Genomic DNA, 21,387 nt, shown 5'->3' with positions numbered 1-21,387 from the left:
ACGCCTGTCTTTTGGTTTCCATTTGGCACAACCAAATGAGACAACACATAAAAAAGCACTTTGTAAATGGTAAGCTATCCCTATCAACATTAGTTTTCATCCTTGTTAAATAAATGAGTGATGCCAAAAGGGCTGTCACATCGCAATGTCTAGACACCAACCCAGCAGTGCCCTGAGATTCTATTTATATGACTCACATTTTGGTGGGGAGACATAGGGATAACACACACACTTACCGAGGCAGAATATCTTGAAAAGATTTTTCAGAAGATGCCTAAGTATCTCATTTTCTGCAGAGTGTCTTGACCCAAAGTTGTAATATTTTTCTAGGTAATCCCGAGGGTTAAAATGTCTCAGATAAGTGTCCTTGGAGGTGAAGGTCGATTCCATTGCGTTTTGCTCCTGTGTCCACTCTTGCTCTCTCTTTCTCCCTCTCCTCCAGGACTCAGGGACTCACCCTGCAGAAGTTGTCTTTTTAAGTCTCAGGCTTCAATCCTTCTGTTAGTCCAACCTACCCCTTAGAGACTGTTATTTGGTTAAACACTAACTGGCAGAAACATCCAAGAATGTTCTGGCTGTTCTGGGAAGTGATGAAATTTTTGGGTAAGGGAACCTAGGAGAAGTGGGTGTGGGAAGGGGAGGGCCATGAGCTGTATGCAATTCTCGGCCAAGGGGTGAAGTTCAACTGCAGGAGAAAGCATCTGGGCTCATCGGGGAAATCATTTGACTCAGAGAAGAACCACTAAGGCTAGAGAGGTGTGTCATGTCCCCAGAGCACCATCAGTTCTTCTTGTAATGATTTTCCCAAAAAAGAGCCACAAAGAATGGTTTAAATTAAACAGTCTTAAAGAAAGCAAAGAGGGGAAAGAGGAGGATTAGGAAATGTCTTTAAGGGCTAAGAAATGTTGGCTAAAGAAGGAAACTCAGAGGAAATTTGGAAAGAGGGTAAAAGTAATTTTAAAAATGGGATGAGGCTTCCTCCAATGTCTAGGCAAGCCACAATCCTGTGATCCTCTCCTCATGCTCTCACATCCCTCCCTCCCCTCCCTGTACATGTGCAGAGTCCCAAAGCTACCAGTTTTCAGCAGCTGGCAACTACTTCCTCCCTAAGCCTCCCCACTCATTTCAATCCATTGAAATCCTGATGGTTCTTTCAAAGTGAAATGTATGTTCTCTACTTCCTTTAAGAATGCCTTATATTTCCTGTTCTGAAGCTCGCATTGCCCTTAGAATTCTCTCACCCAGCCAAGCCCTTGATTTTGTCATGTCATGTATTTGTTCCTGGTTTTGTCTGTGTCAATCCTTCTCCCAAAACTAATTTTTTACATGAATGATACACTAAGCTACCAGCTCCTTTAGATCAAGGACTACGGCTCAGTTCTCTTTGTGGTCCCCTGCCTATCACATCTACATAGTAGGTTTCAAAACACTGGTTGATGAGTTGACTCTTGTCATGTTGCAGCAAATGCAATCGCAGTGAGTGCCCTATATTCCATGAGTGATGACTTAGTAAGGGACCATCTGGCTACAAAGCAGAGAAACTCACTCAAAGAAGCTCAAGGAAGAAAGGAATTATTAACAGAATATAATGGAAACACACTGGGGCACCTGTGTGGCTCAGTCAGTTAAGTGTCTGACTTTGGCTCAGGTCGCGATCTCGTGGTTCATGAGTTCGAGCCCCACGTCAGGCTCTGTGCTGACAGCTGAGAACCTGGAGCCTGCTTCAGGTTCTTTGTCCCCATCTCTCCCTGCCCCTCCCTTGCTTGCATTCTGTCTCTCTCACTCTCTCAAAAATAAACATTTAAAAAAAATAATGGAAACACATTGCAGGGTATCTCACTGGGTCTCACCAACCGAAAAAATCATTAGGCAGCTAATTTCTATCTCCCTCTCTCTGTCTTTCTCTCCCTCCTTCTCTCTTTCTTTTTGTCTCTCGTTGGAGGTATAGGGTCTTGATTCTCCACAAACAGGCTTCTTTTGCTCATCTACTACACATTGCTTCATTCTGACTGTTCCAAATGGTGGTCTCTGTGCCTGACCTTACAGAATCTTCTAACCCATCTCCTCACAGCTGGCTAACTAGGTCTGCATGGTCCAAATCCACAGACCTTAGAGAGAGAACCTGTCTGGTCCAGTATGGGTCAGTCATCGATGCTTCTCAGTAAGTGTTGGGGTACAAAAGAGGTATGTGTGATATTAAGACTGCCCATTATAGAGACTTAGATGGAACAGACAAGTTGTCTCAGATTATGTAATTGTTGGACCTTCAAAAGTCAGATCACAGACTGGAAGCACGTAGAATCAACACGAGGTATCCTTGTGAGTGGCTCGGAGGCACGGCTGCTGCAATGCTGATTATTTCCTGCTTCCCCCAACCACCCTGGTAGTGGAGTACAACCACCAGGGAGCATCCAGAACTCAAAGTCAAAAGACACAAATTGCCATCCTGATTTGCCAACAACGGTTTGTATGACAATGGCAGTTAGAAAAACTAATTTTTGGGTTTCTGAAGCCTCAGTTTCAATAGGGATAATAATATAGGAGAAGAGAAAAATTCTCTTTTCCATCTTGGGATCTCTGGCTGGGCCTAAGAATTAAACTGACATGAGACAGATTAATAGGAGAAATGAATGTGAATCTTAGCAATATTTTACATGGGGGACTTCACAAGAGAATGAAGACCTCAAGATGTGGCCAGAGTGAGAAGCTTTTATATATCTTTTGACAAGGAAACAATCAATTTGTGAAGAATTGACAAGACAAAGGGGTTTGGCCTAGGGGTAGTAAGTGATAAATAAGTAACTAAGAAAGTAAAGATTGGCTTAACAAGGTTTGTACAGATTTCTCAGCCCCAAATTTCCTGTGTCTGGTGATAAGAATGCCTTCCTTCCTCCTGGTACAGAGAGGGTACCTTTCACATGGGACTTTCATCTCCTGCTTACAGGAAGAAAAAGGAGGATCAGAGCAACCTTCCTATACCTACTGTTTTTTAAATGCCTTTAATTCAAAATAATCAAACGCCAAAGTGACATGTTTTGGGGTTTTCTTCAATAGTATCTATTCTGTTCAGTGTTCCCTGTTCAAGGTATTGAGAAACTTAATTCATAGTTTCCCTTACACTGAGTCCTTACCTTGGGAAATGTCCCTTTTTCCACCCATGAGTCTGTTTAACAGGGAATTTTAAAAATAGTGGTTATGTAGCTTATATGTGGCCTTGATACAGTAGTACCCCTCGCCCCCTCATCCCGTCATTAATTCTTTTCCTACCCTTTTCAGAAGCTGCCAAGATGGATGGTCAGAATCAAATTTTACTACAGATAGAAACCCGCCCCCGTGTTGGCCTGCTGCCCACTGTTCCATGAATGTCTGTTACAATTATGAACGTATGAATATACAAATACACACGTGGTGAAGACGTCCTTCCAAAATCAACAGCCTCTGGAAGTTTTTCTGGAAGGAAAATCTTCTTTTCTTTTTTAGGATTAACATATACTCTATGAAAACAAACTGTGTAATCATATAAAACAAAGGCCAGATTTTTAAATCAGATCCTGAACAGTTCAAACAAAAATTTAAGCGTGTGGCTTATTTCATTATCCCAAACTGAATTTTTCTTTTTTCCTTCTAAATGGCCCACTATGGAATTTTTCTTAGAAGCAATTAAACTAAAACCTCCAAATCCTTTCCTTAGTAGTTGTTATGAAAAAAACTAGAACCCCGTATCCCGTGTCTAAGAAAGATGCATAAATGAAATGCTTCCTTCTTTATCCGGATTATTTGGAGTCTCCGGAAGTCTTAGTTTCCTTTTGGATATGAATTCAGGAGCAATTCAACATCCCAATGGTGAAATGGGACCAGTCCTTGAGTGGAGTTGCAACAGTACCCTCATGGGCATCGAAGGGCACATCTGCTCGTCCACTGGCCTTCCCACTGGAACTAGATTCCACAGTGATTCTAACAGGCTTCAGTGAGCAAAGAAATTTAAAATGCCTAGGGTATTGGCTCAGAAAGGCAATCCTCTCATGGAGACAAAATGTAGTGAAGACAGAGTTCCAAAATCAATAGACTCTGGAAGAAACAAAGAGCACGAAGGAAATAGAAAGGGAGGAAGAGAGGCAGGGAGAGTGGAAAGTAGGGAAGGAAGGAAGGAAGGAAGGAAGGAAGGAAGGAAGGAAGGAGAAATGAAAGGACTCAAGAAAGCACATCACTGCCATCTAGCCTGGGAACTTGGTCTACTGGTAGCTGCTCTTCCCATGAGGTCAGTTGATAAAACATTTGCTTCATTACCTCAGGTCATGACCTCATGAGAAAATAGTTCTGCAATACTAGTGTGCAAATGATCAAGGTCTGAGATGAAAAAAAGAATGAAGAACAAGTAAGGACACTAACTTGTGGGTAATTCTAATGGATGTATAAAAAATAATGTCATATGTGGTTAAAAACAAGCAAGATGGAACTAAAATACACAATATCAATAGCCTATAAATTTCAGGGGAGGGTAAATACATGGAGTTGAAGTGTTCTGGATCTTTGAATTGTCCAGGAAGGGTAAGACCTTGCTGAGGGTAAGACGTTAGTTAGGCCTTGCTAAGTAGATTATGCATATTGTAATTCCAGGCAGATGATTATACACTGCCCATACTTCCTGAGCCTGAGAATTGTCTCTGGTTGTAGGAGTCTGTTTGGCCCCTACATAGAGCAGGTGAGAAAAGCTGGGCAGCAGCCCTCAGGCCCTCACCCAGTGACAGAGGAGAGTTGCTGAATGATTATACTGGCTTCCTTGGTCCTGGGATGAGAATGCCCAAACAGGTTCTATGAACTCTTGCAGAGGTCCGCAGCAGAAGTGAGCCCCAGTTGCCCACAGCAGAAACTGGTTCATGAATGGGGCCTGATTGCCTTCCTTTCTTTCTTTGTCTCACTTTCCCATGCCCTCACCAGTGCTTTGGGGGATCCAAAGTAAAATACCTACACTGCAATCTTAGGCACCACAAAAATAACACAATCAGATTAGTAGAGGAGAGGAAATGGAATGACAAAAAAAAATTCAGGAGGAGGCAAGAACTAAGAGAGAGAGGGAAAACAACAACAACAACAACATAGACTTGTCAGACAAATATAAAGCATAAAATAAGAAGGCAGTCGATGGAGAGTTAAAGATAGATAAAAACATCAGTAAAAATATGTAATACGTGAGTAGCAGGATTCCTCGACTAGACTTAATGGATGCATATAAAATACTTCACCCAACACCTACACACGTGTTTTAACAATACAAAGCACATTAGAAGTTACCCTATACTAGCTTACAAAGCAAGCCTCCACATATTTCAAAGGACTGAAATGAAACAGAGTATATTTTTGACCAACGTGTTGAAGTTAAAAGCCAAAAAACCAAAAAGATAACTAGAATACCCTGATTTGTTTGGAAGTTAAGGAACATACCAATAAAGAACCTGTGGCCCCCAAAAAGCAATCAGAGTGAAAATTATAAAATAGTTTGAACTCAGTAGTAATGGAAGTACCACATATCAAAATTCGTGGGTTGAAGCCAAAAGAGTATTTAAGGGGGAACTCTAACCCTCAAATGTACATACAGTAGCGTAAATGGGGGTGTGGAAAGAAAATAATATCATAGAGAAGAAACTAATGAAATAAAAAGCTAAAATACAATTGGGAAGATCAGCAAGGCTCAAAAATCGGCTCTCTGAAAAGACAAATATAATTAGCAAATTTCTGTTTTTAATGATCAAGGGGGAAAAAAAACAAAGGAAAATGCACATACACCCAATGTCAAGAGTGAAAATGGAAACTTCATGGCATATGGTACAGACCTCGCAAAGACGGCTATTAGTTACCGTGAATAGCTTTATGCCAATATACCGAATATTTAGATGGAGACGTTCCCAAGTAAACGTACAACACATGCAAAGCCTGAACTGACCTGTAACCATCAAAGAACTTAAGTCGAACATTGTTCCTTCATGAAACCCTCCAGGCAGATGGCTTCACAAGCGAGTTCTAGCATATATTCAAGGAATCGGTCATTTTATTTTTACCCAAACTCTTTCAGAGGATAGAAAATGAGAAAACACCCCTCAACTAATTTTATAAGTTGAGCAAAACCATAATGCCAAGGTTATTTATGAGAAAGAAAAATTACAAGCTAAAAATCACTCATGAACACAAATACAAAAATCCTAAACAAATTCTTGTCTAGTCCATAAAACAGCAAACACTTATATGGTGCTTACTAGGCGTAGACACCGGTTTAAGCATTTTGGATGTGTTACTAAACCTTACAATAGTTCTGTGAGTTAGGTACTATTATCCCCATTTCAGCGTATAAGGCACAGAGAGGTTAAGTACCCTGCCCAGGCCACACTGCTAGGTAGCTGTATAGCTGGGGTTCAGACCTACAACAGTCTGATGGGACAGCTTATTCATTTAGTCGTTACACTATGACCAAGCGGGTTTATTGCTGGAGTACAAGGCAATTTAACATTCAAAAATCAATTAATGTAAGGGCGCCTCGGTGGCTCAGTTGGTTAAATGTCAAACTCTTGGTTTCGAATCAGGTCACGATCTCGCAGTTTGTGAGATCCAGCCCCACAGTGGGCTCTGTGCTGATTGGGTGGAGGTTGCTTGAAATTCTGTCTCTCCCTCACTCTTTGCCCCTCCCTCACTCATACTTTCTCTCAAAATAAATAAATAAATTTAATAAAATCAGTTAATGTAAATCATCATATTTACATATTTAAGGAGAAAGGTCTTCTGATCATTCAATAGATATATGGAGGTGGGGGGAGCTCAAAATCCATATTCATTCACAACAGTAACAATAAAAACCACTTGGCAAATGGAGAGTAGGATGGAACTCCCTTCATGTGAAAAGGATTACCTACAAAAACTTCAACAAACATCATACTTCATGATGACACTTTTAAAAGCTTTCCCTCTGAACTGAGGACCGAGGTGAGAATGCTAACAATTGCCAAGTTTTATTTCTTCTATCTTAACGATTACCAATGTTATTCAACATTCTACAAGGGGTCTTGGACAGCACCGGAGGTAAGAAAAATAAAAGGTAGAAGCATTGGAAATGAAAAAGTTAAAATTATTATTAAAAACAGATAAGATAATATATAGAGAAAATTTAAAATAATCTACAAAGAAACTGCTAGAATATAAAAGTCTAGCAAAATTTCTGGATACGAAGTGAATATAAAAAATTAAATTCATTTTTAACCAGCAACAGTTATAAAATGAAATTTAAAACAGACTTCATGCACAATGGCATTAAAAAATGAGAAGTACCTAGGAATAAATCCAACAAAATATGTACAAGACATTAATGGAGAAAATTATAAAATTTTATGAAAAGACATTAAAGAAGACCTAAATAAATGGAGAAATAGACCACTTCATGGCTTGAAGGACTCAACATTGTAAAGATGTCATTTCTCTCCAAATTGATTTATAGACTCGGTAAAATCTCAATTAAAATCCCAATAGGTTTTTGTTGGAACTTGACAAGCCAGCTCTAAAATTTATATGACAGTGGCAAGGGCCAAGAGTAGCTACTCTTGAAGAAGAAAAATAAGGTAGGAGGGCTGGCTTTACCAGACATAATACTTATTATAAAGCTATAGTAATGAAGACCATATGGTATCGGTGTAAGGACTGACAAATAGACTAATGAAATAGTAGAGAGCCCATAAACAGACCCATAACTTTATCAACCCTTGATATACAGCGGAGGTGATATCCCAGATCAGTGGGGGAAAAGATATACTCTTCAGTAAACAGTGCCAGGGTAATTGAGTATCCATAGGGGACAAGATGGAATAGGACCTTCTTTGCACACTAGACACAAAAATGAATTCAGGTGGATTAAAAACCATAGACGAAGGGTAAGTCTCTGAGGATTTAGAAGGTAATGTAGAAGAATATCTTCATGACGTTAGGGGTAGAGAAGGATTTCTTAAACCGGATACAAAAAACCATTCATCAGAAATTTGAGATTTTTTAAGTTTGAGTATATTACAATTAAGACCATCTGTTCAACCAAAGACACATTAAGAGAGTAAAGAGACACACCACAGAGTGGGAAAAGTTCTCACAACTCATAAAACTGACAAAGGACCAGGATCCAGAATTTATAAAGAACTTCTGTGAATCAAAATGAAAATAAAGAACAACCCAGAAAACATGAACAGACCCTTTATAAGAACCCTATGAAAAGATGCTTAATCTCATCAACGAAATGCAAGTGAAGTCACAATGAGATACTACTACAGAGCCATCAGATTGGCAAAAATAACGTCTGCCAGCACCAAGGACCTTGAGCACAGATATTCTCATGTATTTCTGGTGGGCAAATAAACCGGTACACCGTTCTGGAAAACAGGCTGGCACGAACTAGGAGACTTGAGTTGGGCATACCCCATCTCCAGCAATTGCACACCCAGGATCATACCTAGAGCAAACCTGGCACAGGCACGTGACTGTTCTTAGCAGCATTGTTTGAAGTAGCCCCCAGCAAGAAACAACCTAAATGTCCAGCGACAGTCGAATAAATAAATCAGAGTATACAGCGATGGAACTGCACCAATTATAGCTACGGGTATCAACGTGGATGGTTCTCCAAAGACGGAGAGGGAGAGAAACAAGAAGATACACACTTTTATTCCAATGATATAAAGCTCAAAACAGGCAAAAGTAAACAAGCTTATCTAGTGATGCATAAAGGAATAGCAGACTATAGAGAAAAACAATCATTACCTTAGACGTCAGGATGCTGGTTGGCTCTGGAGGGGAAGAAGGGGGTGCTACTAAGACCCTTCACTGTTCTATTTCTCAACTTGGGGGGCAGTTACCTGGTGTTCATTTTATATTCATCTTCAGACTATATGCAAATGTTTTATGAGCATTTCTATATATGATCAAGCTCATGATAAAAAAAAAACAACAACAAAAAAACATCCTGCATGTCTAGGTGCAGGACTGCTTTTGACATGTGCACAGATGTAGAGATAAAGAATCCTTGGTCATTTAGGTGGCCCCAGGTTTCCTCCCTGAGGCGTGCCCAGAGAGGCTCCTTTTACTCAATTTCACCCAATGGGGTTACAGCATTCAAGGGCACCGAAGGATAAATGACTGGTTCAACAAAAACGGGGCAAGAATGGTGGGGAACATAACAGAAACTACCACTCAAGTTTCCCTTCTCCAACACCAGAAAAAGTCTGTGCTTCAGACATCAAGGCCTACTTGAGATCAGAGGCCCGGGATGCTCCAGAAATGATTCAGACTCCCGTAAGCACTGATCTCGCCTTTTACTCTCCCTGGCTTCTGCTTATCTCCAAGAGCGAGCCGCATCCCCAGGTACACCGCAGCAATTAGGAGCCTGCTTCTGCTGCCAGCGCGGGGCAGGGGTTTGCTCCTGCTGTAGAGACGGGCCTGCGCTGAGCCTCTTCCTCGTTCTCTGCTCAGACCAGAACTGAGGCCAGGTGTGAGGCCTGAGATTGGAATCCAAGGCAGAGCCAAATTGAGCAACTCCCAGAGTCAGAGGAACCAGCAATTTGGAGCCTTTCATGTGCTTGGTAATTAATAATAAACAAAATTACAAGCAAAATGATAACTCATCAAATTTGATGCGGCCCCACAGGGTCTGCTTTAGGTTTTAATGAATATGGATGGTGAGTCCAGGGATGATTCATCTGAGCCTTAATTGCAGGGAGGCGGGGAGCCCTTTCCTTGAGTCTATCACCTCTCTGTTCCCCTCTCTTGTTAGAGTCATAGCTCCCTGTGGGCAAGAAAGGAGGCTGTCCCATCAGAACGCGAGGGGGTCCTGTGTGTGCGTTTCTTAGGGTTCTAACAGCGCATCCTCTCACGGAGATTTGGGTTTTCAACCTAAAGCCACACAGCTACTGGTTCAGCCAAAAAGTTTAGTTCTCTACTTATCTATACTCATGATTTCCAGATTTCTTTTTTATGCGTATTTATTTTTCAGAGACAGAGTACAAGTGGGAGAGGGACAGAGAGAGGGGGAGACACAGAATCCGAAGCAGGCTTCAAGGCTCTGAGCTGTCAGCACAGAGAATGATGCAGGGCTTGAACCCACGAACAGCAAGATCATGAGCTGCCATCAGACGCTTGACTGAGCCACCCAGGTGCCCCGAGTCTCCAGATTTTAAACTGGCCACTGAATCCATTGCCTGGGGTGCAGGAAGCTTTGAGAAGGATGCCAGAGCAGGGAAGGAGAGGAAGGACACAGGATGCGAGCTCTTCTTGGAGGAGAAAAGAGAGAGCCGGGGTGGGGGTGGTTGAGGGAAGAGAAGGAGATTCCTGAGCCTCAGCTGGGCCCAGTTCCGTAATCCAGCAAAGAGGTGCCCAGCCCCAACTCACCCCCTTGGCATGGTTTGTGAACTGCAGCGACATGGCATTTGGGGGCTTTTGGCAAAGCTGGGGACCAGCAGCTTGGCCGCGGCAGGTGGCCGTCAGTAATGACCAAGTTCATGAGGCTGAAAATCATGGCGGGGCTTCTACAACACCCACCTGGCAAAAGCTGAGAACTGGGGTGGCTTCTGGGCTATACAGATGATTCTGCTTTGCTTCCCTGTGGTGTGATGTCCCTTTGTCATGCACTCACTTACCATAATTGCTACCTTCTGATTTAGGTCTATAGTCTCCGTTTCCACTGATTTTTTTTCCCCCTTGTTTCCTGCTAATTGCCATTTGCAGTATAATACATATATTTGAAACACCTGTCCTGCCAGGTTAATGTATGTCACTCTTTTCCTCTGCGTTTAATACAGATGTGAAAAAGCAGCTAGTCTTACTTCTTGTGTAAAAAAGCTAGACTAAGACTTGATGTTGTAATTCTGCTGTTCTTGTACCTGTCTCCTGTTTTGTTTTTGAGAAACCATGAGGTCAGGCGATTAAAAGGGAATGCTTAGGAAACTGGAAAATTAGCAGTGATGGCTGACCGTGGGGTTTTCAAAAAAAGTTGAGGAGAGATGTCACAGCCTCATGGGAATCCGACTCAGTAAAGGAAACCCAGTCTAGGAAGTAAAAGCTGTGACTATCAGTCTTCGGTCTCTTGTTAGAAAGCTTCGGAAAAGAACGTGTGTAGGGGGAGGGGATCCCTCCGTTCGATCCTATCTTCTTGCTCCCCACGCATCTCCCACCCTCCCGAGGATTTTCTAAGAGGTTTAGTGCGTATTCTTTTCGTTATGTGTATTTCCGTGAAATAGGTACTGTTGTTTTGTATGTATATATCTTCATTTACATCGTTTTCACTGTGCCCTTAAGGCCCGTGCACGTGGCTATGTGGACATGTGGGCCATACCTTCTTGCCACTTCCGTGACTTGAATCCCCCCATTTACGTATCTACTCCCCCAGGGATGGACACCCAGATTGCCTCTAACTCCCCCACACAACGTTTCTGTAGATGCCCAGGTCTCCTCTGTGCAGACCTGTGTGGGAATTTCCACAGGGTATATTCCCGGGAGTAGAAATGCTGAGTCACAAGCCAATTAAATATTTAATTTTAGTGAGAACCACCAGGGTCCGCCCCCCCTGACAAGCCTATACCAGTCTACATCCCCAGCAGCAGTACATGGGAGTTCCTGTAATCACCAACACACCCATACACACCTCTAACCCCTACCAAAATTCTTGGAATGATCTACCTTACCAGTTTTTTCAAGTCCAATGAAAATACATGAAGTTACACAATTTTTTTAAAGTAGGCTTCATGCCTAATGTGGGGCTTGAACGCACCACCCTAAGATCGAGTCACATGCTCTACCACTGAGCCAGGCAGGTGCCCTTATAATTTTTTAAATTTCACCTTTCTCTAACCAATTGGAGCTCATCTAAGTGTGCACATCGGTGAGGTAAGTTCACTGATGTAACAACCCACACATCTCAGTGTCTTCACAAAGTAAATGCTGATACATCTCTGTTCACTTCACAGTCCGGTGTGGAGGGAGTCCGGGGAGGGATACAGCTCCAGGCGGTCAGACTTCTACAGTGCAGCTGTCTCATTTCCTAGGGGCCAGAGGTCTCCACTGGATTCTCTGCATCCAGCCCTTGGAGTAGGCATGAGATGCGTTCACATTCCTGGGGCCAGAACCCAATGCCACAGCCTGAGGCAAAGGACCCAAGAAATGGGTGTGCCAGAGAAGAGAAGACAGAGAAATCAGTGAAGAGTTACACAATCTGCCACAAAATGTTTGCTAACTTTGGAGATTCCTCTTCTACAAATTTCCTAATCACACCCTCACTCCTTTTTTTCTTTGGACTTCCTCCTAGTCCAAATTTGTATATTTTGACTTGGCTGTTTTTTGTATATTCTAGAAGGTGTTGGTTTTATCCATTGCAAAGATTTCTTCCAGTCTGTCTGCCTGATCACTTTGGCTACAGGTCTATCATCAATCATCAATCTAATTTTTATGTAACCTAGTTAAGTAGTACGTAGCCTTATGGTTTTTGTTTTTGAAACTGCGTTTGTTATTTGCTTACAGGCTTAACCTCTGAATTCCTCTTAAATGCACCTTGTCACTTGTTAAGGCAACATGTAGTAGAAAGTCCCAAAGGAAAAAGCCCACCCCAAAACTAATTGCCCTGCTATGAAGTCTTTCCCCCAGCATACAGTTTCTCACAATCCTATAGGTCCTAGCCTGGAAAAACTCAATTCTCTGAAGCTTCTGTCTGAATGTACAAAACTGTTCAGAAAGCCCTTTCTACTGGCTGGAGAGTTGGGTGACAGCCAGACCACAGAGTGCGTGCCATTAAAATGGTTGCAACCTTCAAGGGTGTTGCATTGGAAATTTTTCAGACACACTGGAATGTCTTTTAATCTCCCTCCCGTGTTGTTTCTTGACTTTGATCTCTTGCTCATGTTTTCCCCTTGCCTAAAAAAGCCCTTGGCTAAACCTTCCTATCCTTAAGATAGGAAGCTTGGCTAAACCTTCCTATTCTTAAGACTCAACCTGGGCATTGCTTCCAGGAAGCCTTCTGTGACCTCCCTCGCCCCACCCCACATCTACGTTAACGCACCTCCTCTGTGTTCCCCAGTACCTGTCCTACTCTTGTGCGGAACAAACCACTCCGCGTGGCAGTGGCCATTTGCCCACCTAACTGTGAACTTTTTGGAAGAGCTGAAGCCAATTCTCCTTTGTTTCCTTAGCACCAGCATGAGACCTGACACATGTATTGGCATTAATAGCTGTCGAGTGGATCTGATGGACTTGCTGGGCCCTATCCACTGCACTTGACCCTCCTGCCCCTGCCTCATGAAATTTGGGGAGATTTTCACTACAATAGAGAGGGCCCAGAAGAATTCCACTCCAGCAGCCAGCTAGGGCACCTCTCCCTTGCTCTTTGTCCAAGCTACTAATGGGCTGATCCTTCAGCACAAGGACCTGGGCTTTAGTTTCTGTTGTGGAAGGGGAGGGGGGCATTCATCCTATATATGGTTGAGTGAAGGTCAGTGAAAATCAGGGTCCTCTGGCCGGGCCGTGGCCCTCCTCTTCCTGATTCCCACATTCAGAGGTCAGGTTGAACAGGAGAGCAGGCCTCAGGCAAACAAGGTTGAGGGAAGACTGTCCTCTGCCCCATGGACCTTGCAGTCCGCCAAGCTCAAGGCTCCACTGCCCCCTTGTGTCCGGAGAGTGAAGGACAAGGGAAATAATCCAAAACAGGTTTAGGACTGGTCCCCAGGGAGCCATCTTGCTGTCCTGCCTCCTTCCCCTGAAGGACACACTCACATACAGAGACACATGGTCAGGTGGACGGCCTGCCTCGTCTTCCAGGGGTGTGCCAGCCATCCCCCTCACTGCCTGCTCTTTCCCCTGGAGGTCTGAGTGCCTGGGATCCTCCTCTGGAAGGCAAAATAAGGGTGGGGGGGAGGGGCTTGAACATTGTAAAGGGGGTTTCTCCAGGGGAGGCTTGCAGACAGGATGGGAACAGGTAGGAGGGCAGCTCCCTTCTGCCTGTAGATTCTGCATCCAGAGGCGTCCTCCCCTGCAGCTTTGGGGAGCTCTGTTATAGAGAGAGGGACACTGCTGGGCTTGGCACCTCCCCTAGGTGCCCCGCCCTCATAGCCCTGTCCAGCTGTGCCAGACCTCAGTCTAGGTCTGTCCATCCCAGCAACTGTCTGAGCCCTTCTCCCACCCCCTCTGCCCCGGTTACTCTCCACAGCACCTCCCTGCTGATTTCCTTCTTAGTGCTCACTTTTTTTTTTTTTTTGTCTATTCCTTTATTGTCTGCCTTCCCTTCTCCAAAGTTGAATGAGGGCAGGGCCTTGCTGGACTCATTCACCATATCCTCAGAAGACAAAACAGGGACAGGAATATAATGGCCACTTATTCTGTTTCCTGACTGAGGTTCCCCAAACATGACTGATGTCCCCGCCCCCCAAGGCTCCCACCTTGGCCAGGCTGCTTCTTCCATCAGAAATGCTTTCAACACCGCAGCCTACCTCCACCCCACCTTCTGTTTGCCTGGCGATCGGGTACTCACTGTGAGTTCAAGACTCACTTTAAACATTACCTCTTGGTTACTGGAGGGGGTGTGGGAGGGAGGATGGGCTAAATGAGTGAGAGGCACTAAGGAATCTATTCCTGAAATCATCGTTGCACTAGATGCTAACTGATTTGGATGTAAATTGAAAAAAATAAAATTAAAAACTAACTAAATAAAAATAAACATTACTTCTTTGTGGTGTGCCTGGGTGGCTCAGTCGGTTGAGCATCCGACTCCTGATTTCAGTTGACGTCATGACCTCACGATTTGTGGGACTGAGCCCCACATCGGGCTCTGCACTCACAGCGTGGAGCCTGCTTGGGATTCTCTCTCCCTCTCTCTCTGCCCCTCTCCCACTTGTACTCTCACTCAAAATAAATAAATAAAACTTTAAGAAGAAATATTGCCTCTTTGTGATGCCTCCCTTATCTCCCCCAGATTAAGAATGACCTTCTGTGTGTCCTCCATTCTTAACACTGCTGCCATACCGTCTGTGAATGAGCCCAACAAGGGCAAGAATTGTGTCATATTTGTTTTCACCTTCTTAGGGCCTGACAAATGGCAGGTTCTAAATGAGTATTTATTGATGAACTCTGATTACCCCCTGGAGAGTCCAATGCCCTGAGCTACCTTCCTATCCTTCCTTGTCCCCCAGCGTTCTCTCATAGGGATCCCGCCCTCCAGGCAAAGAAAACATCACATCATTTACCTGGTATCTTCCTAAGGCCATGTTTTTTAGCAGAATTTCTTCCAGTGGGAGCACTTTTCCAACCAGCACCCTCTCTTAAAACTCATCTTGGCTACCACTTACTCCGTGACACCTTCCTCAGTCCCTGAGCAAGAATGAATCCTGCCCAGTGGCGTGGTTCCCATCACCATCCCTCTCCCAAATAAAGCCTGCCTTGCAGTAGAGTCCCAGGCCTACTCAGTGTCAACTTAACAAAAGTGTGTCCCTTGTTACTCCAGTGAATCGTAAACCCTTTCCGTACTTTCCAGGCCACGAGCCACGTCTTGCACATATTGGTATCTCTCTACCTCCCATGAAGCCAAACACAATGCTCACTCACAGCCCACAAAGTTTAAGGGGTAACTTGAATATCACGTAAGGGAGTCAATAGCTCCCTGAGGTGACTGCCCGTGTAACTGACACCAGGACCCCAGGACCCCAGGGGAACACACCCCGGGATGCGTGCCCACACTTGATGCAGTGAGGTAGAGCATTGGGCAAGTCGGTCCCACTGAGACCACCTGTGCCTGGACACCCTCCCCATATGCCCACCCACCTTGCTCTTTGCTTTATGTTTTCCAGCCCAGCCCAGCTTTCTGGCTGCACGCTCCAGTGTGCCCTTGGAGCTCTCCTTGGAGGAGGTGCGAACACTCAGCCTCTGGGTGCATCTACTGCCAGCTTTTAGTAGCTAACTCCTGATCTGATCCTAGCCTTTGAGAGTCAGCTTCTCCTATCACTCATGTGGTGACACCATGGAATGGATCTGACCCACCCTCTACAACCATCATCAGCACACACACACACACACACACACACACACACCCATAGCCACATATACACACAAGAACATACACAGATACACAGACATGGGGTAGAATGTGATCAAGGGCTTAGATATGGCAAAACTGTGTTTACTGCGAGGACCAGCCCTGGGCAAAGTTTCTGACACACCTAGCACAGTGCCCAGTATTTCGTAGGCACTCAACAAATATTTGTTGGATGAACAAATCACTTGCTTACCCATCTCCCAACCCCCGCCAATCGTCACTGCTTTGGCAAATTCTCTGCCCACTTGAAACGCTGGTCTGCTCTACCATGCCAGTGCCCAAGGTGTTTTATCAGAGATCTCCAGGGGCAGGGCCCCAAATTTTGCACCCAGGTGTCAGTTTTTCCTGCTGAAGTTCAGCAAACACAGCATGTTCTGTCCCCTCTGGGTCTCGGCACATGCTACTGCTACTGACAATTCCTGCTCTCCACAGACTATTCCCGCCCCGTTCTTTCTCCTGGCTTCCTCCTGCTCACCCCTCCCATCTCCTGGATCTGCTGCTACTTCCTTCAAGAGTCTTTCCAAGGGCCCCGTGCCCGTCCGCAACTGGCTTAGGTGGGTCGCACTGGACAAAAGAGAACAACGCCTCCAGCTCCCTTTAGAACTGCTTATTACCGGGGCGCCTGGATGGCTCGGTCGGTTAAGCGTCCGACTTCGGCTCAGGTCATGATCTCACGGTCCGTGAGTTCGAGCCCCGCGTCGGGCTCTGTGCTGACAGCTCAGAGCCTGGAGCCTGTTTCAGATTCTGTGTCTCCCTCTCTCTGACCCTCCCCTGTTCGTGCTCTGTCTCTCTCTGTCTCAAAAATAAATAAACGTTAAAAAAAATTAAAAAAAAAAAAAAAGAACTGCTTATTACCTGCACCTGCAAGGTCAGTGAAAACACATACGCCATCGCACACGTAGCTGTTCAGCAGGTGTGTTCATGTTATATATTTGGGGTGTCACAGGAAGCCTGGGGAGGGGTCTTATTATTTGCATTTCAGAGATGGGGAAACTGAGGCTGTGAGATACAAATGACCTACCTATCATCACAAGAGCCAAGTACCAAAACCCATGTCTTCTTGCGCCAAAGCCCGCGTTCCTTTCATTTTGTGGGACGGGGCGGCAGTGTCATCAGCAGGGGTGCAGCTGCAAATGATGAATGAGCTCAGAAGGCGAGCCGTCCCCAGATGCCTCAAGGAGGAGGGCACGGGGGACTCTACCCTCTTCGCTCCCATGCAACCCCAAGGTGCCCTCAAAACTAGGGGAGGCCAAGCTTTATTTTCTGGCCCAATTCTTCCCCAACCCCGGGACGTTAGTGGAGTATACTATGAACCTCTCTGTTTGAGAGGAACATCCCTAATTATCTGGCAATCACATATAATAAGACTCTAAAAGCATTTGCTGGCAAGGAAGAGTTCTAAATAAAGCCAACTGAGCGCAGAGGGAAGGAAATGGGGTGGCCAAATGACCCCTGCATGCTCACCCCCCTTCCAAGTCCAATACGTCAGTCATTTCTCTGGGCCACGACGACGAACATCGCGGTGTAGTCTGACTGCTCATCCGACATGGTCTCAGCTGCCCGCGGAGCCGTCTCCAGCTTCTCGATGGTGAAGCCGGACTTCTGCAGAGCCTCACACACGAATTTCTCCTTCAGGGGAAGGCAGGGGAACTTCTTCGCCCCCACCATGTAGAAGGTGGTATCAAAGCCCCCGCCCAGCACCAGATGGCCCCTGGGCCGGAGCAGGGTCCTGATGTGGCGCAGGGCAGCCCGGAAGGCCTCCTGGGTGAGGCAGGCAGCCTCAAGGCACAGGGAGGAAAGGACGCAGTCCGCCAGGGGCAGGACTGCAGGTTCCAGGGGCTGTTCTTTATTCACATCACACTTGAGCACCTGGGTCACGGTTCTCCTTAGCCGCTCCTCCTTGTCAGCCCACTTGTCTCTGAGCGGAGGGAAGAGGGAAGAGCGGCCAGCTGGGTCAGGCTCATCATGTGAGAGGCGTATGTCACTCCCGCCATTCTCTGCCTTCCACACAGACTCCCGGAATATCAAGTCACCAGTCTTACAGATCAAGAAACTGAGTCCCAGAGAGGGGCACGGTTGTGAAGCCAGCTGTGGATAAAGTCAAAGCCGAGGACCTGCAAACCCTGACCCCGAGGTCGCTGCTCTTTGCACCCGTGGCCCCTCGCTGAGCAACGTATGCCTTGTGCTTGGCCTATTCTGTCTCCACTCGGTCCGTGTTTAACACGACCCGGGTAAGTACAACCAGAAATGGAAAGCCAGCCTGAAATCAGCTGAGCAAAGCTATAATGCGAGCTTGGCCGACTTTGCTGGGTCCCCCAGCGTCTCCCGGTGTCTCTTGGCCACCCCACTCGACCTCCTCATCGCCTCATACGTTCTCTTCTTACCTACACCTGTTCTCAGCACACGGGGCTCATTCATACTGAGGTATGCACGGGGGCAAGCACTTAAAGGTTTACCCTTTCCAATTCTGTATTTTTAAAAAGTCACAGTCTTAAGCAAAAGGAATAAGAATCCAATGTACATCTGCAACCGTCCTACCTAACTGGGGAGAGTGGTATTTGGGGAGTGGAGGTGCTATGGTGGACCTTCCTGGTGCCCTGAAATGATCCAAGGTAAGTAGATTCTGTTCACTTGTGCAAGATGGGTCTTAATTCTAGGCCCAGCCCCTGCGATCTACAGAAAGATTCCCCAAGTCTGGAGCCACCTGGAGGTTGTAATTGGAACAGCAGGGCCACCTGCCAATCAGAACGGCTGTCTGCCCTCAAACACCAGCTGGCTGCCACCCTGCTCCATCCACATCGGCCTGGGGTCATGCCTTGGATTCTGGGTAGGCGCTCGTGACAATTCCCTTCTGGCTCTGGGTCTGTCTATAGCCATCTGTTTCTGTTCCCTCTTTTTGGTCTTTATTGTATTCATGTCACACTCTTCCTCCTTTCTTCTTCTTGGAACCCCACTAACTTCCTTCCTTCTTAGTCTCCACCTGCCTCGCCATTTCCACACGAGGCCCATGATAAATTCTTGATTCGGACAGCTAAGTGCAGCTCGCATCGTGGCAACCCCAAAGCAAACAACAAACCCCTTACCTGTCCCCCTCAAGCTCACACACATATTTCACCACTGGGGACCAGTCGAACGCCCCTGGAATCTTCTTCAGCCACTTTTCCAGCTCCAGGCGGTTCTTGTCCGTGTAGTCAGTGGCGATTATCTCCTCAAAAGACTCGCAGGCGGAGAGGAGCTGGTAAATGCTGGGCCCAGAGCCAATGTCAATCAGGAGCTTTCCTTTCAGCCCACCTGTTTTAGAACAGACACATTCTAAGCCGTCAGCACCAAACCACAGCTCTGAGGGCCTTCCCAAAGGCTCCGCTCTCTTTCCCACTTGGAGAGGCTGCGGGGAGTCAACCATCGGGGACTGTAAACTCCAGCGTTAGGGATTTCGCCTGCCTGGACAGTCTTAGGCGCTACATCACACAGTGCCAGCACTGAGCATGGGGAGCGTGGTAGGAGGGGAGAGTGAGCAGCAGGAGAGCCTATTTGGGGTGTGTAGGGGGGACAATTACTAGAGAAGCAGCTTTGTCATTTCAACTGCCAATTTAGCACTGTAAATAAGTGTTCAGAGAAGAAATCTGGTCACATTTCCGAGGACACTGGCTTCCACATTCCAAGCACTCTTCGCTGAAGGGTCCTATGACCCCGAGACCATCTATAACATTCCAAAGATCAATCAGCAAACATTCATTGAGCACCGCCTGCATTCCCAGAAACTCTCTTAGCAGTGTGAGGACTAAAAGGGGAATACAGACCTGCCGGCAGAGTCCTTGGCCTCCCCTTCTCTCCAGCCAGGGAGAGACTGGGTTAACACAAAATGGCAGCAGCATTTGGAATATGGCAAGGGGCTTCCGAGATAAACAACAAGGCAGCAAGGACAGAAACCCAGCTGGACCGAGGGATCCTGACCTGCTACTGAACTGAGCCTGCCCCTTTGCTCCTGGATTCTGCTGCTACATTTTGTTTGTTTCCCCTTCATTTGTGTTACCTGGAGGCTATAGTGGCAGATAAATTGAGCAAGCATCAAAAGTTTCAGAAAATGTGATAGCAGGAGATTGTTAATTGGGGAAATTCTATCTATTGGGTTATGTTTCCTTCTCATGTGAATCATGAAAAGATCCCCAGTATTTGATTTTAATAGTTCGGGCTGCCGAGCACCTTTCTTCCCCTAGGGGCAAATCTGAGAGCCACCCACCCACAATGTTTTCACGAGCCACAGCGGTAATCACACAAAAGAGTGAACGCTTCCTACACTGAACTTGGAAAGAGGCTTCCTACACTTTCTTATGCCCCATGCAGCTTCTTTTGCCAGGGACTTCTTTTGCTAGAAGATAGGACCACGCAGGACCATGAAAGATCACAGCTCCTCAACTTCATGGGAGGAGAAAATCTTGTCCCAGAGACCTCAGAAAGGTTTAGGCATCCCACCATGTACCATACATCAAGTACATCTAACCTGGTCCCATAGAGCAGTTCTACAAACTCCCCATCCAGGTCGAAAGTTCCAGTCAATTGGCCACCCTTCCCCCCCTCCCACCTCTACCCCCATCCTGAAACTTGCCCTAGGATTGAAGAAGACGAGCATCTGATTTAAAATTTGCATCACCACCCTTCCCCCCACAAACCTCCTCCAGGGTTCAAGGAAACTAGCACCTGATTTAAAAATGGTGTTGTAGTGTTTTAGCAGGAAGTAGAGGCAATCATCACCCACAGGGCTCTGGCCCATCTTGAAGTAGTCCAGGTAGACCATGGGTTCAAAATATGTCTGGTAGAAATCCAGCGCTGTGGATTCCTGAAGAGCCATAGAGAATCCTGAGTTTTGTCCAGGAAGGAGCAGGCAGCCTGATGCTCTGGGGCCTTCTTAATGGAGTTCAGACAGTCACTCCGCCAGTCCTCAAATACTCGGGGAAAGACCAGAACAGCCAATGAAAAGCACTCCCCGAGCCCTCCTCCCTTCAGCCATTTGCCTTTGCCACACTTGGCAACTCCCCTCCTGTTCTTCAGCTCCCTCTGCAAGTAGTCGACCTGCCCTTTCCCCCACCCCAGCCCCCAGGCTTTTCAGTGGATTTGGCTTGTGCAGCAGGATTTCTAGGCTCTCCTGCTCCACTGTATCGGATCCTCTTCTACAGCGGTTTTGCAAACTATTTTAAAAGCATGTCCAGTTTTTAAACTACTCCCCTGTGAACCGCCAGTATCTCTGGCTGTTAATAGGATGCATACATCTTAGTTGGTTTTTGATCTTCAGCGTTTTGGTTTTT

General features: G+C 45.8%; 2 protein-coding genes across 5 annotated transcripts in view; both read right to left on the bottom strand.

Moving 5' to 3' along the window:
* The window catches only part of LOC102965649 (nicotinamide N-methyltransferase), a 36,309-nt gene extending 17,068 nt beyond the window's left edge, over window positions 1-19,241 (bottom strand). The window contains exons 1-2 of the mRNA XM_007075565.3: window positions 19,168-19,241; window positions 237-458 (exon numbers count right to left, since the gene is read on the bottom strand). Of these exons, the coding sequence (XP_007075627.1) occupies window positions 237-390 (154 nt within the window). The 5' untranslated portion in view covers window positions 391-458; window positions 19,168-19,241. The remainder of the gene's footprint in view (window positions 1-236; window positions 459-19,167) is intronic.
* On the bottom strand, window positions 408-21,015 carry LOC102965347 (nicotinamide N-methyltransferase-like). 4 transcript variants are annotated; one of them, XM_042958064.1, is made up of 4 exons: window positions 20,783-21,015; window positions 19,168-19,375; window positions 17,549-18,002; window positions 408-458 (listed from the first exon to the last, which is right to left on the bottom strand). In XM_042958064.1, the coding sequence occupies exons 1-3, from the start codon at window positions 20,931-20,933 to the stop codon at window positions 17,570-17,572; spliced, it is 792 nt and encodes a 263-aa protein (XP_042813998.1). In that variant the 5' UTR covers window positions 20,934-21,015; the 3' UTR covers window positions 408-458; window positions 17,549-17,569. The 4 variants fall into 4 exon arrangements, with proteins under 4 accessions (XP_042813998.1, XP_042813997.1, XP_042813996.1 ...); XM_042958063.1 differs by lacking the exon at window positions 408-458 and adding an exon at window positions 11,789-12,150; XM_042958062.1 differs by lacking the exon at window positions 408-458 and adding an exon at window positions 16,922-17,211.
* Window positions 21,016-21,387: the final 372 nt, after the last annotated feature.

This window comes from Panthera tigris, chromosome D1 (genome assembly GCF_018350195.1).
Source record: "Panthera tigris isolate Pti1 chromosome D1, P.tigris_Pti1_mat1.1, whole genome shotgun sequence".
Classification (NCBI taxonomy): Eukaryota; Metazoa; Chordata; class Mammalia; order Carnivora; family Felidae; genus Panthera; species Panthera tigris.
The sequence above is the reverse complement of the archived record's forward strand: the minus strand, read 5'-3'. Positions and strand labels throughout refer to the sequence as shown.

Bases quoted from the DNA above. Each gene is read 5' to 3' on its own strand.
- LOC102965347 (XM_042958064.1), bottom strand. From the start codon at position 20,933: ATGGCTCTTCAGGAATCCACAGCGCTGGATTTCTACCAGACATATTTT. The intron at 19,376-20,782 runs GTGCTAGTTTCC...GTTCTAAAACAG, and splicing joins CAACACCATTTTTAAATCAG to GTGGGCTGAAAGGAAAGCTC. The intron at 18,003-19,167 runs GTAAGGGGTTTG...CCCTCCGCTCAG, and splicing joins TGTGAGCTTGAGGGGGACAG to AGACAAGTGGGCTGACAAGG.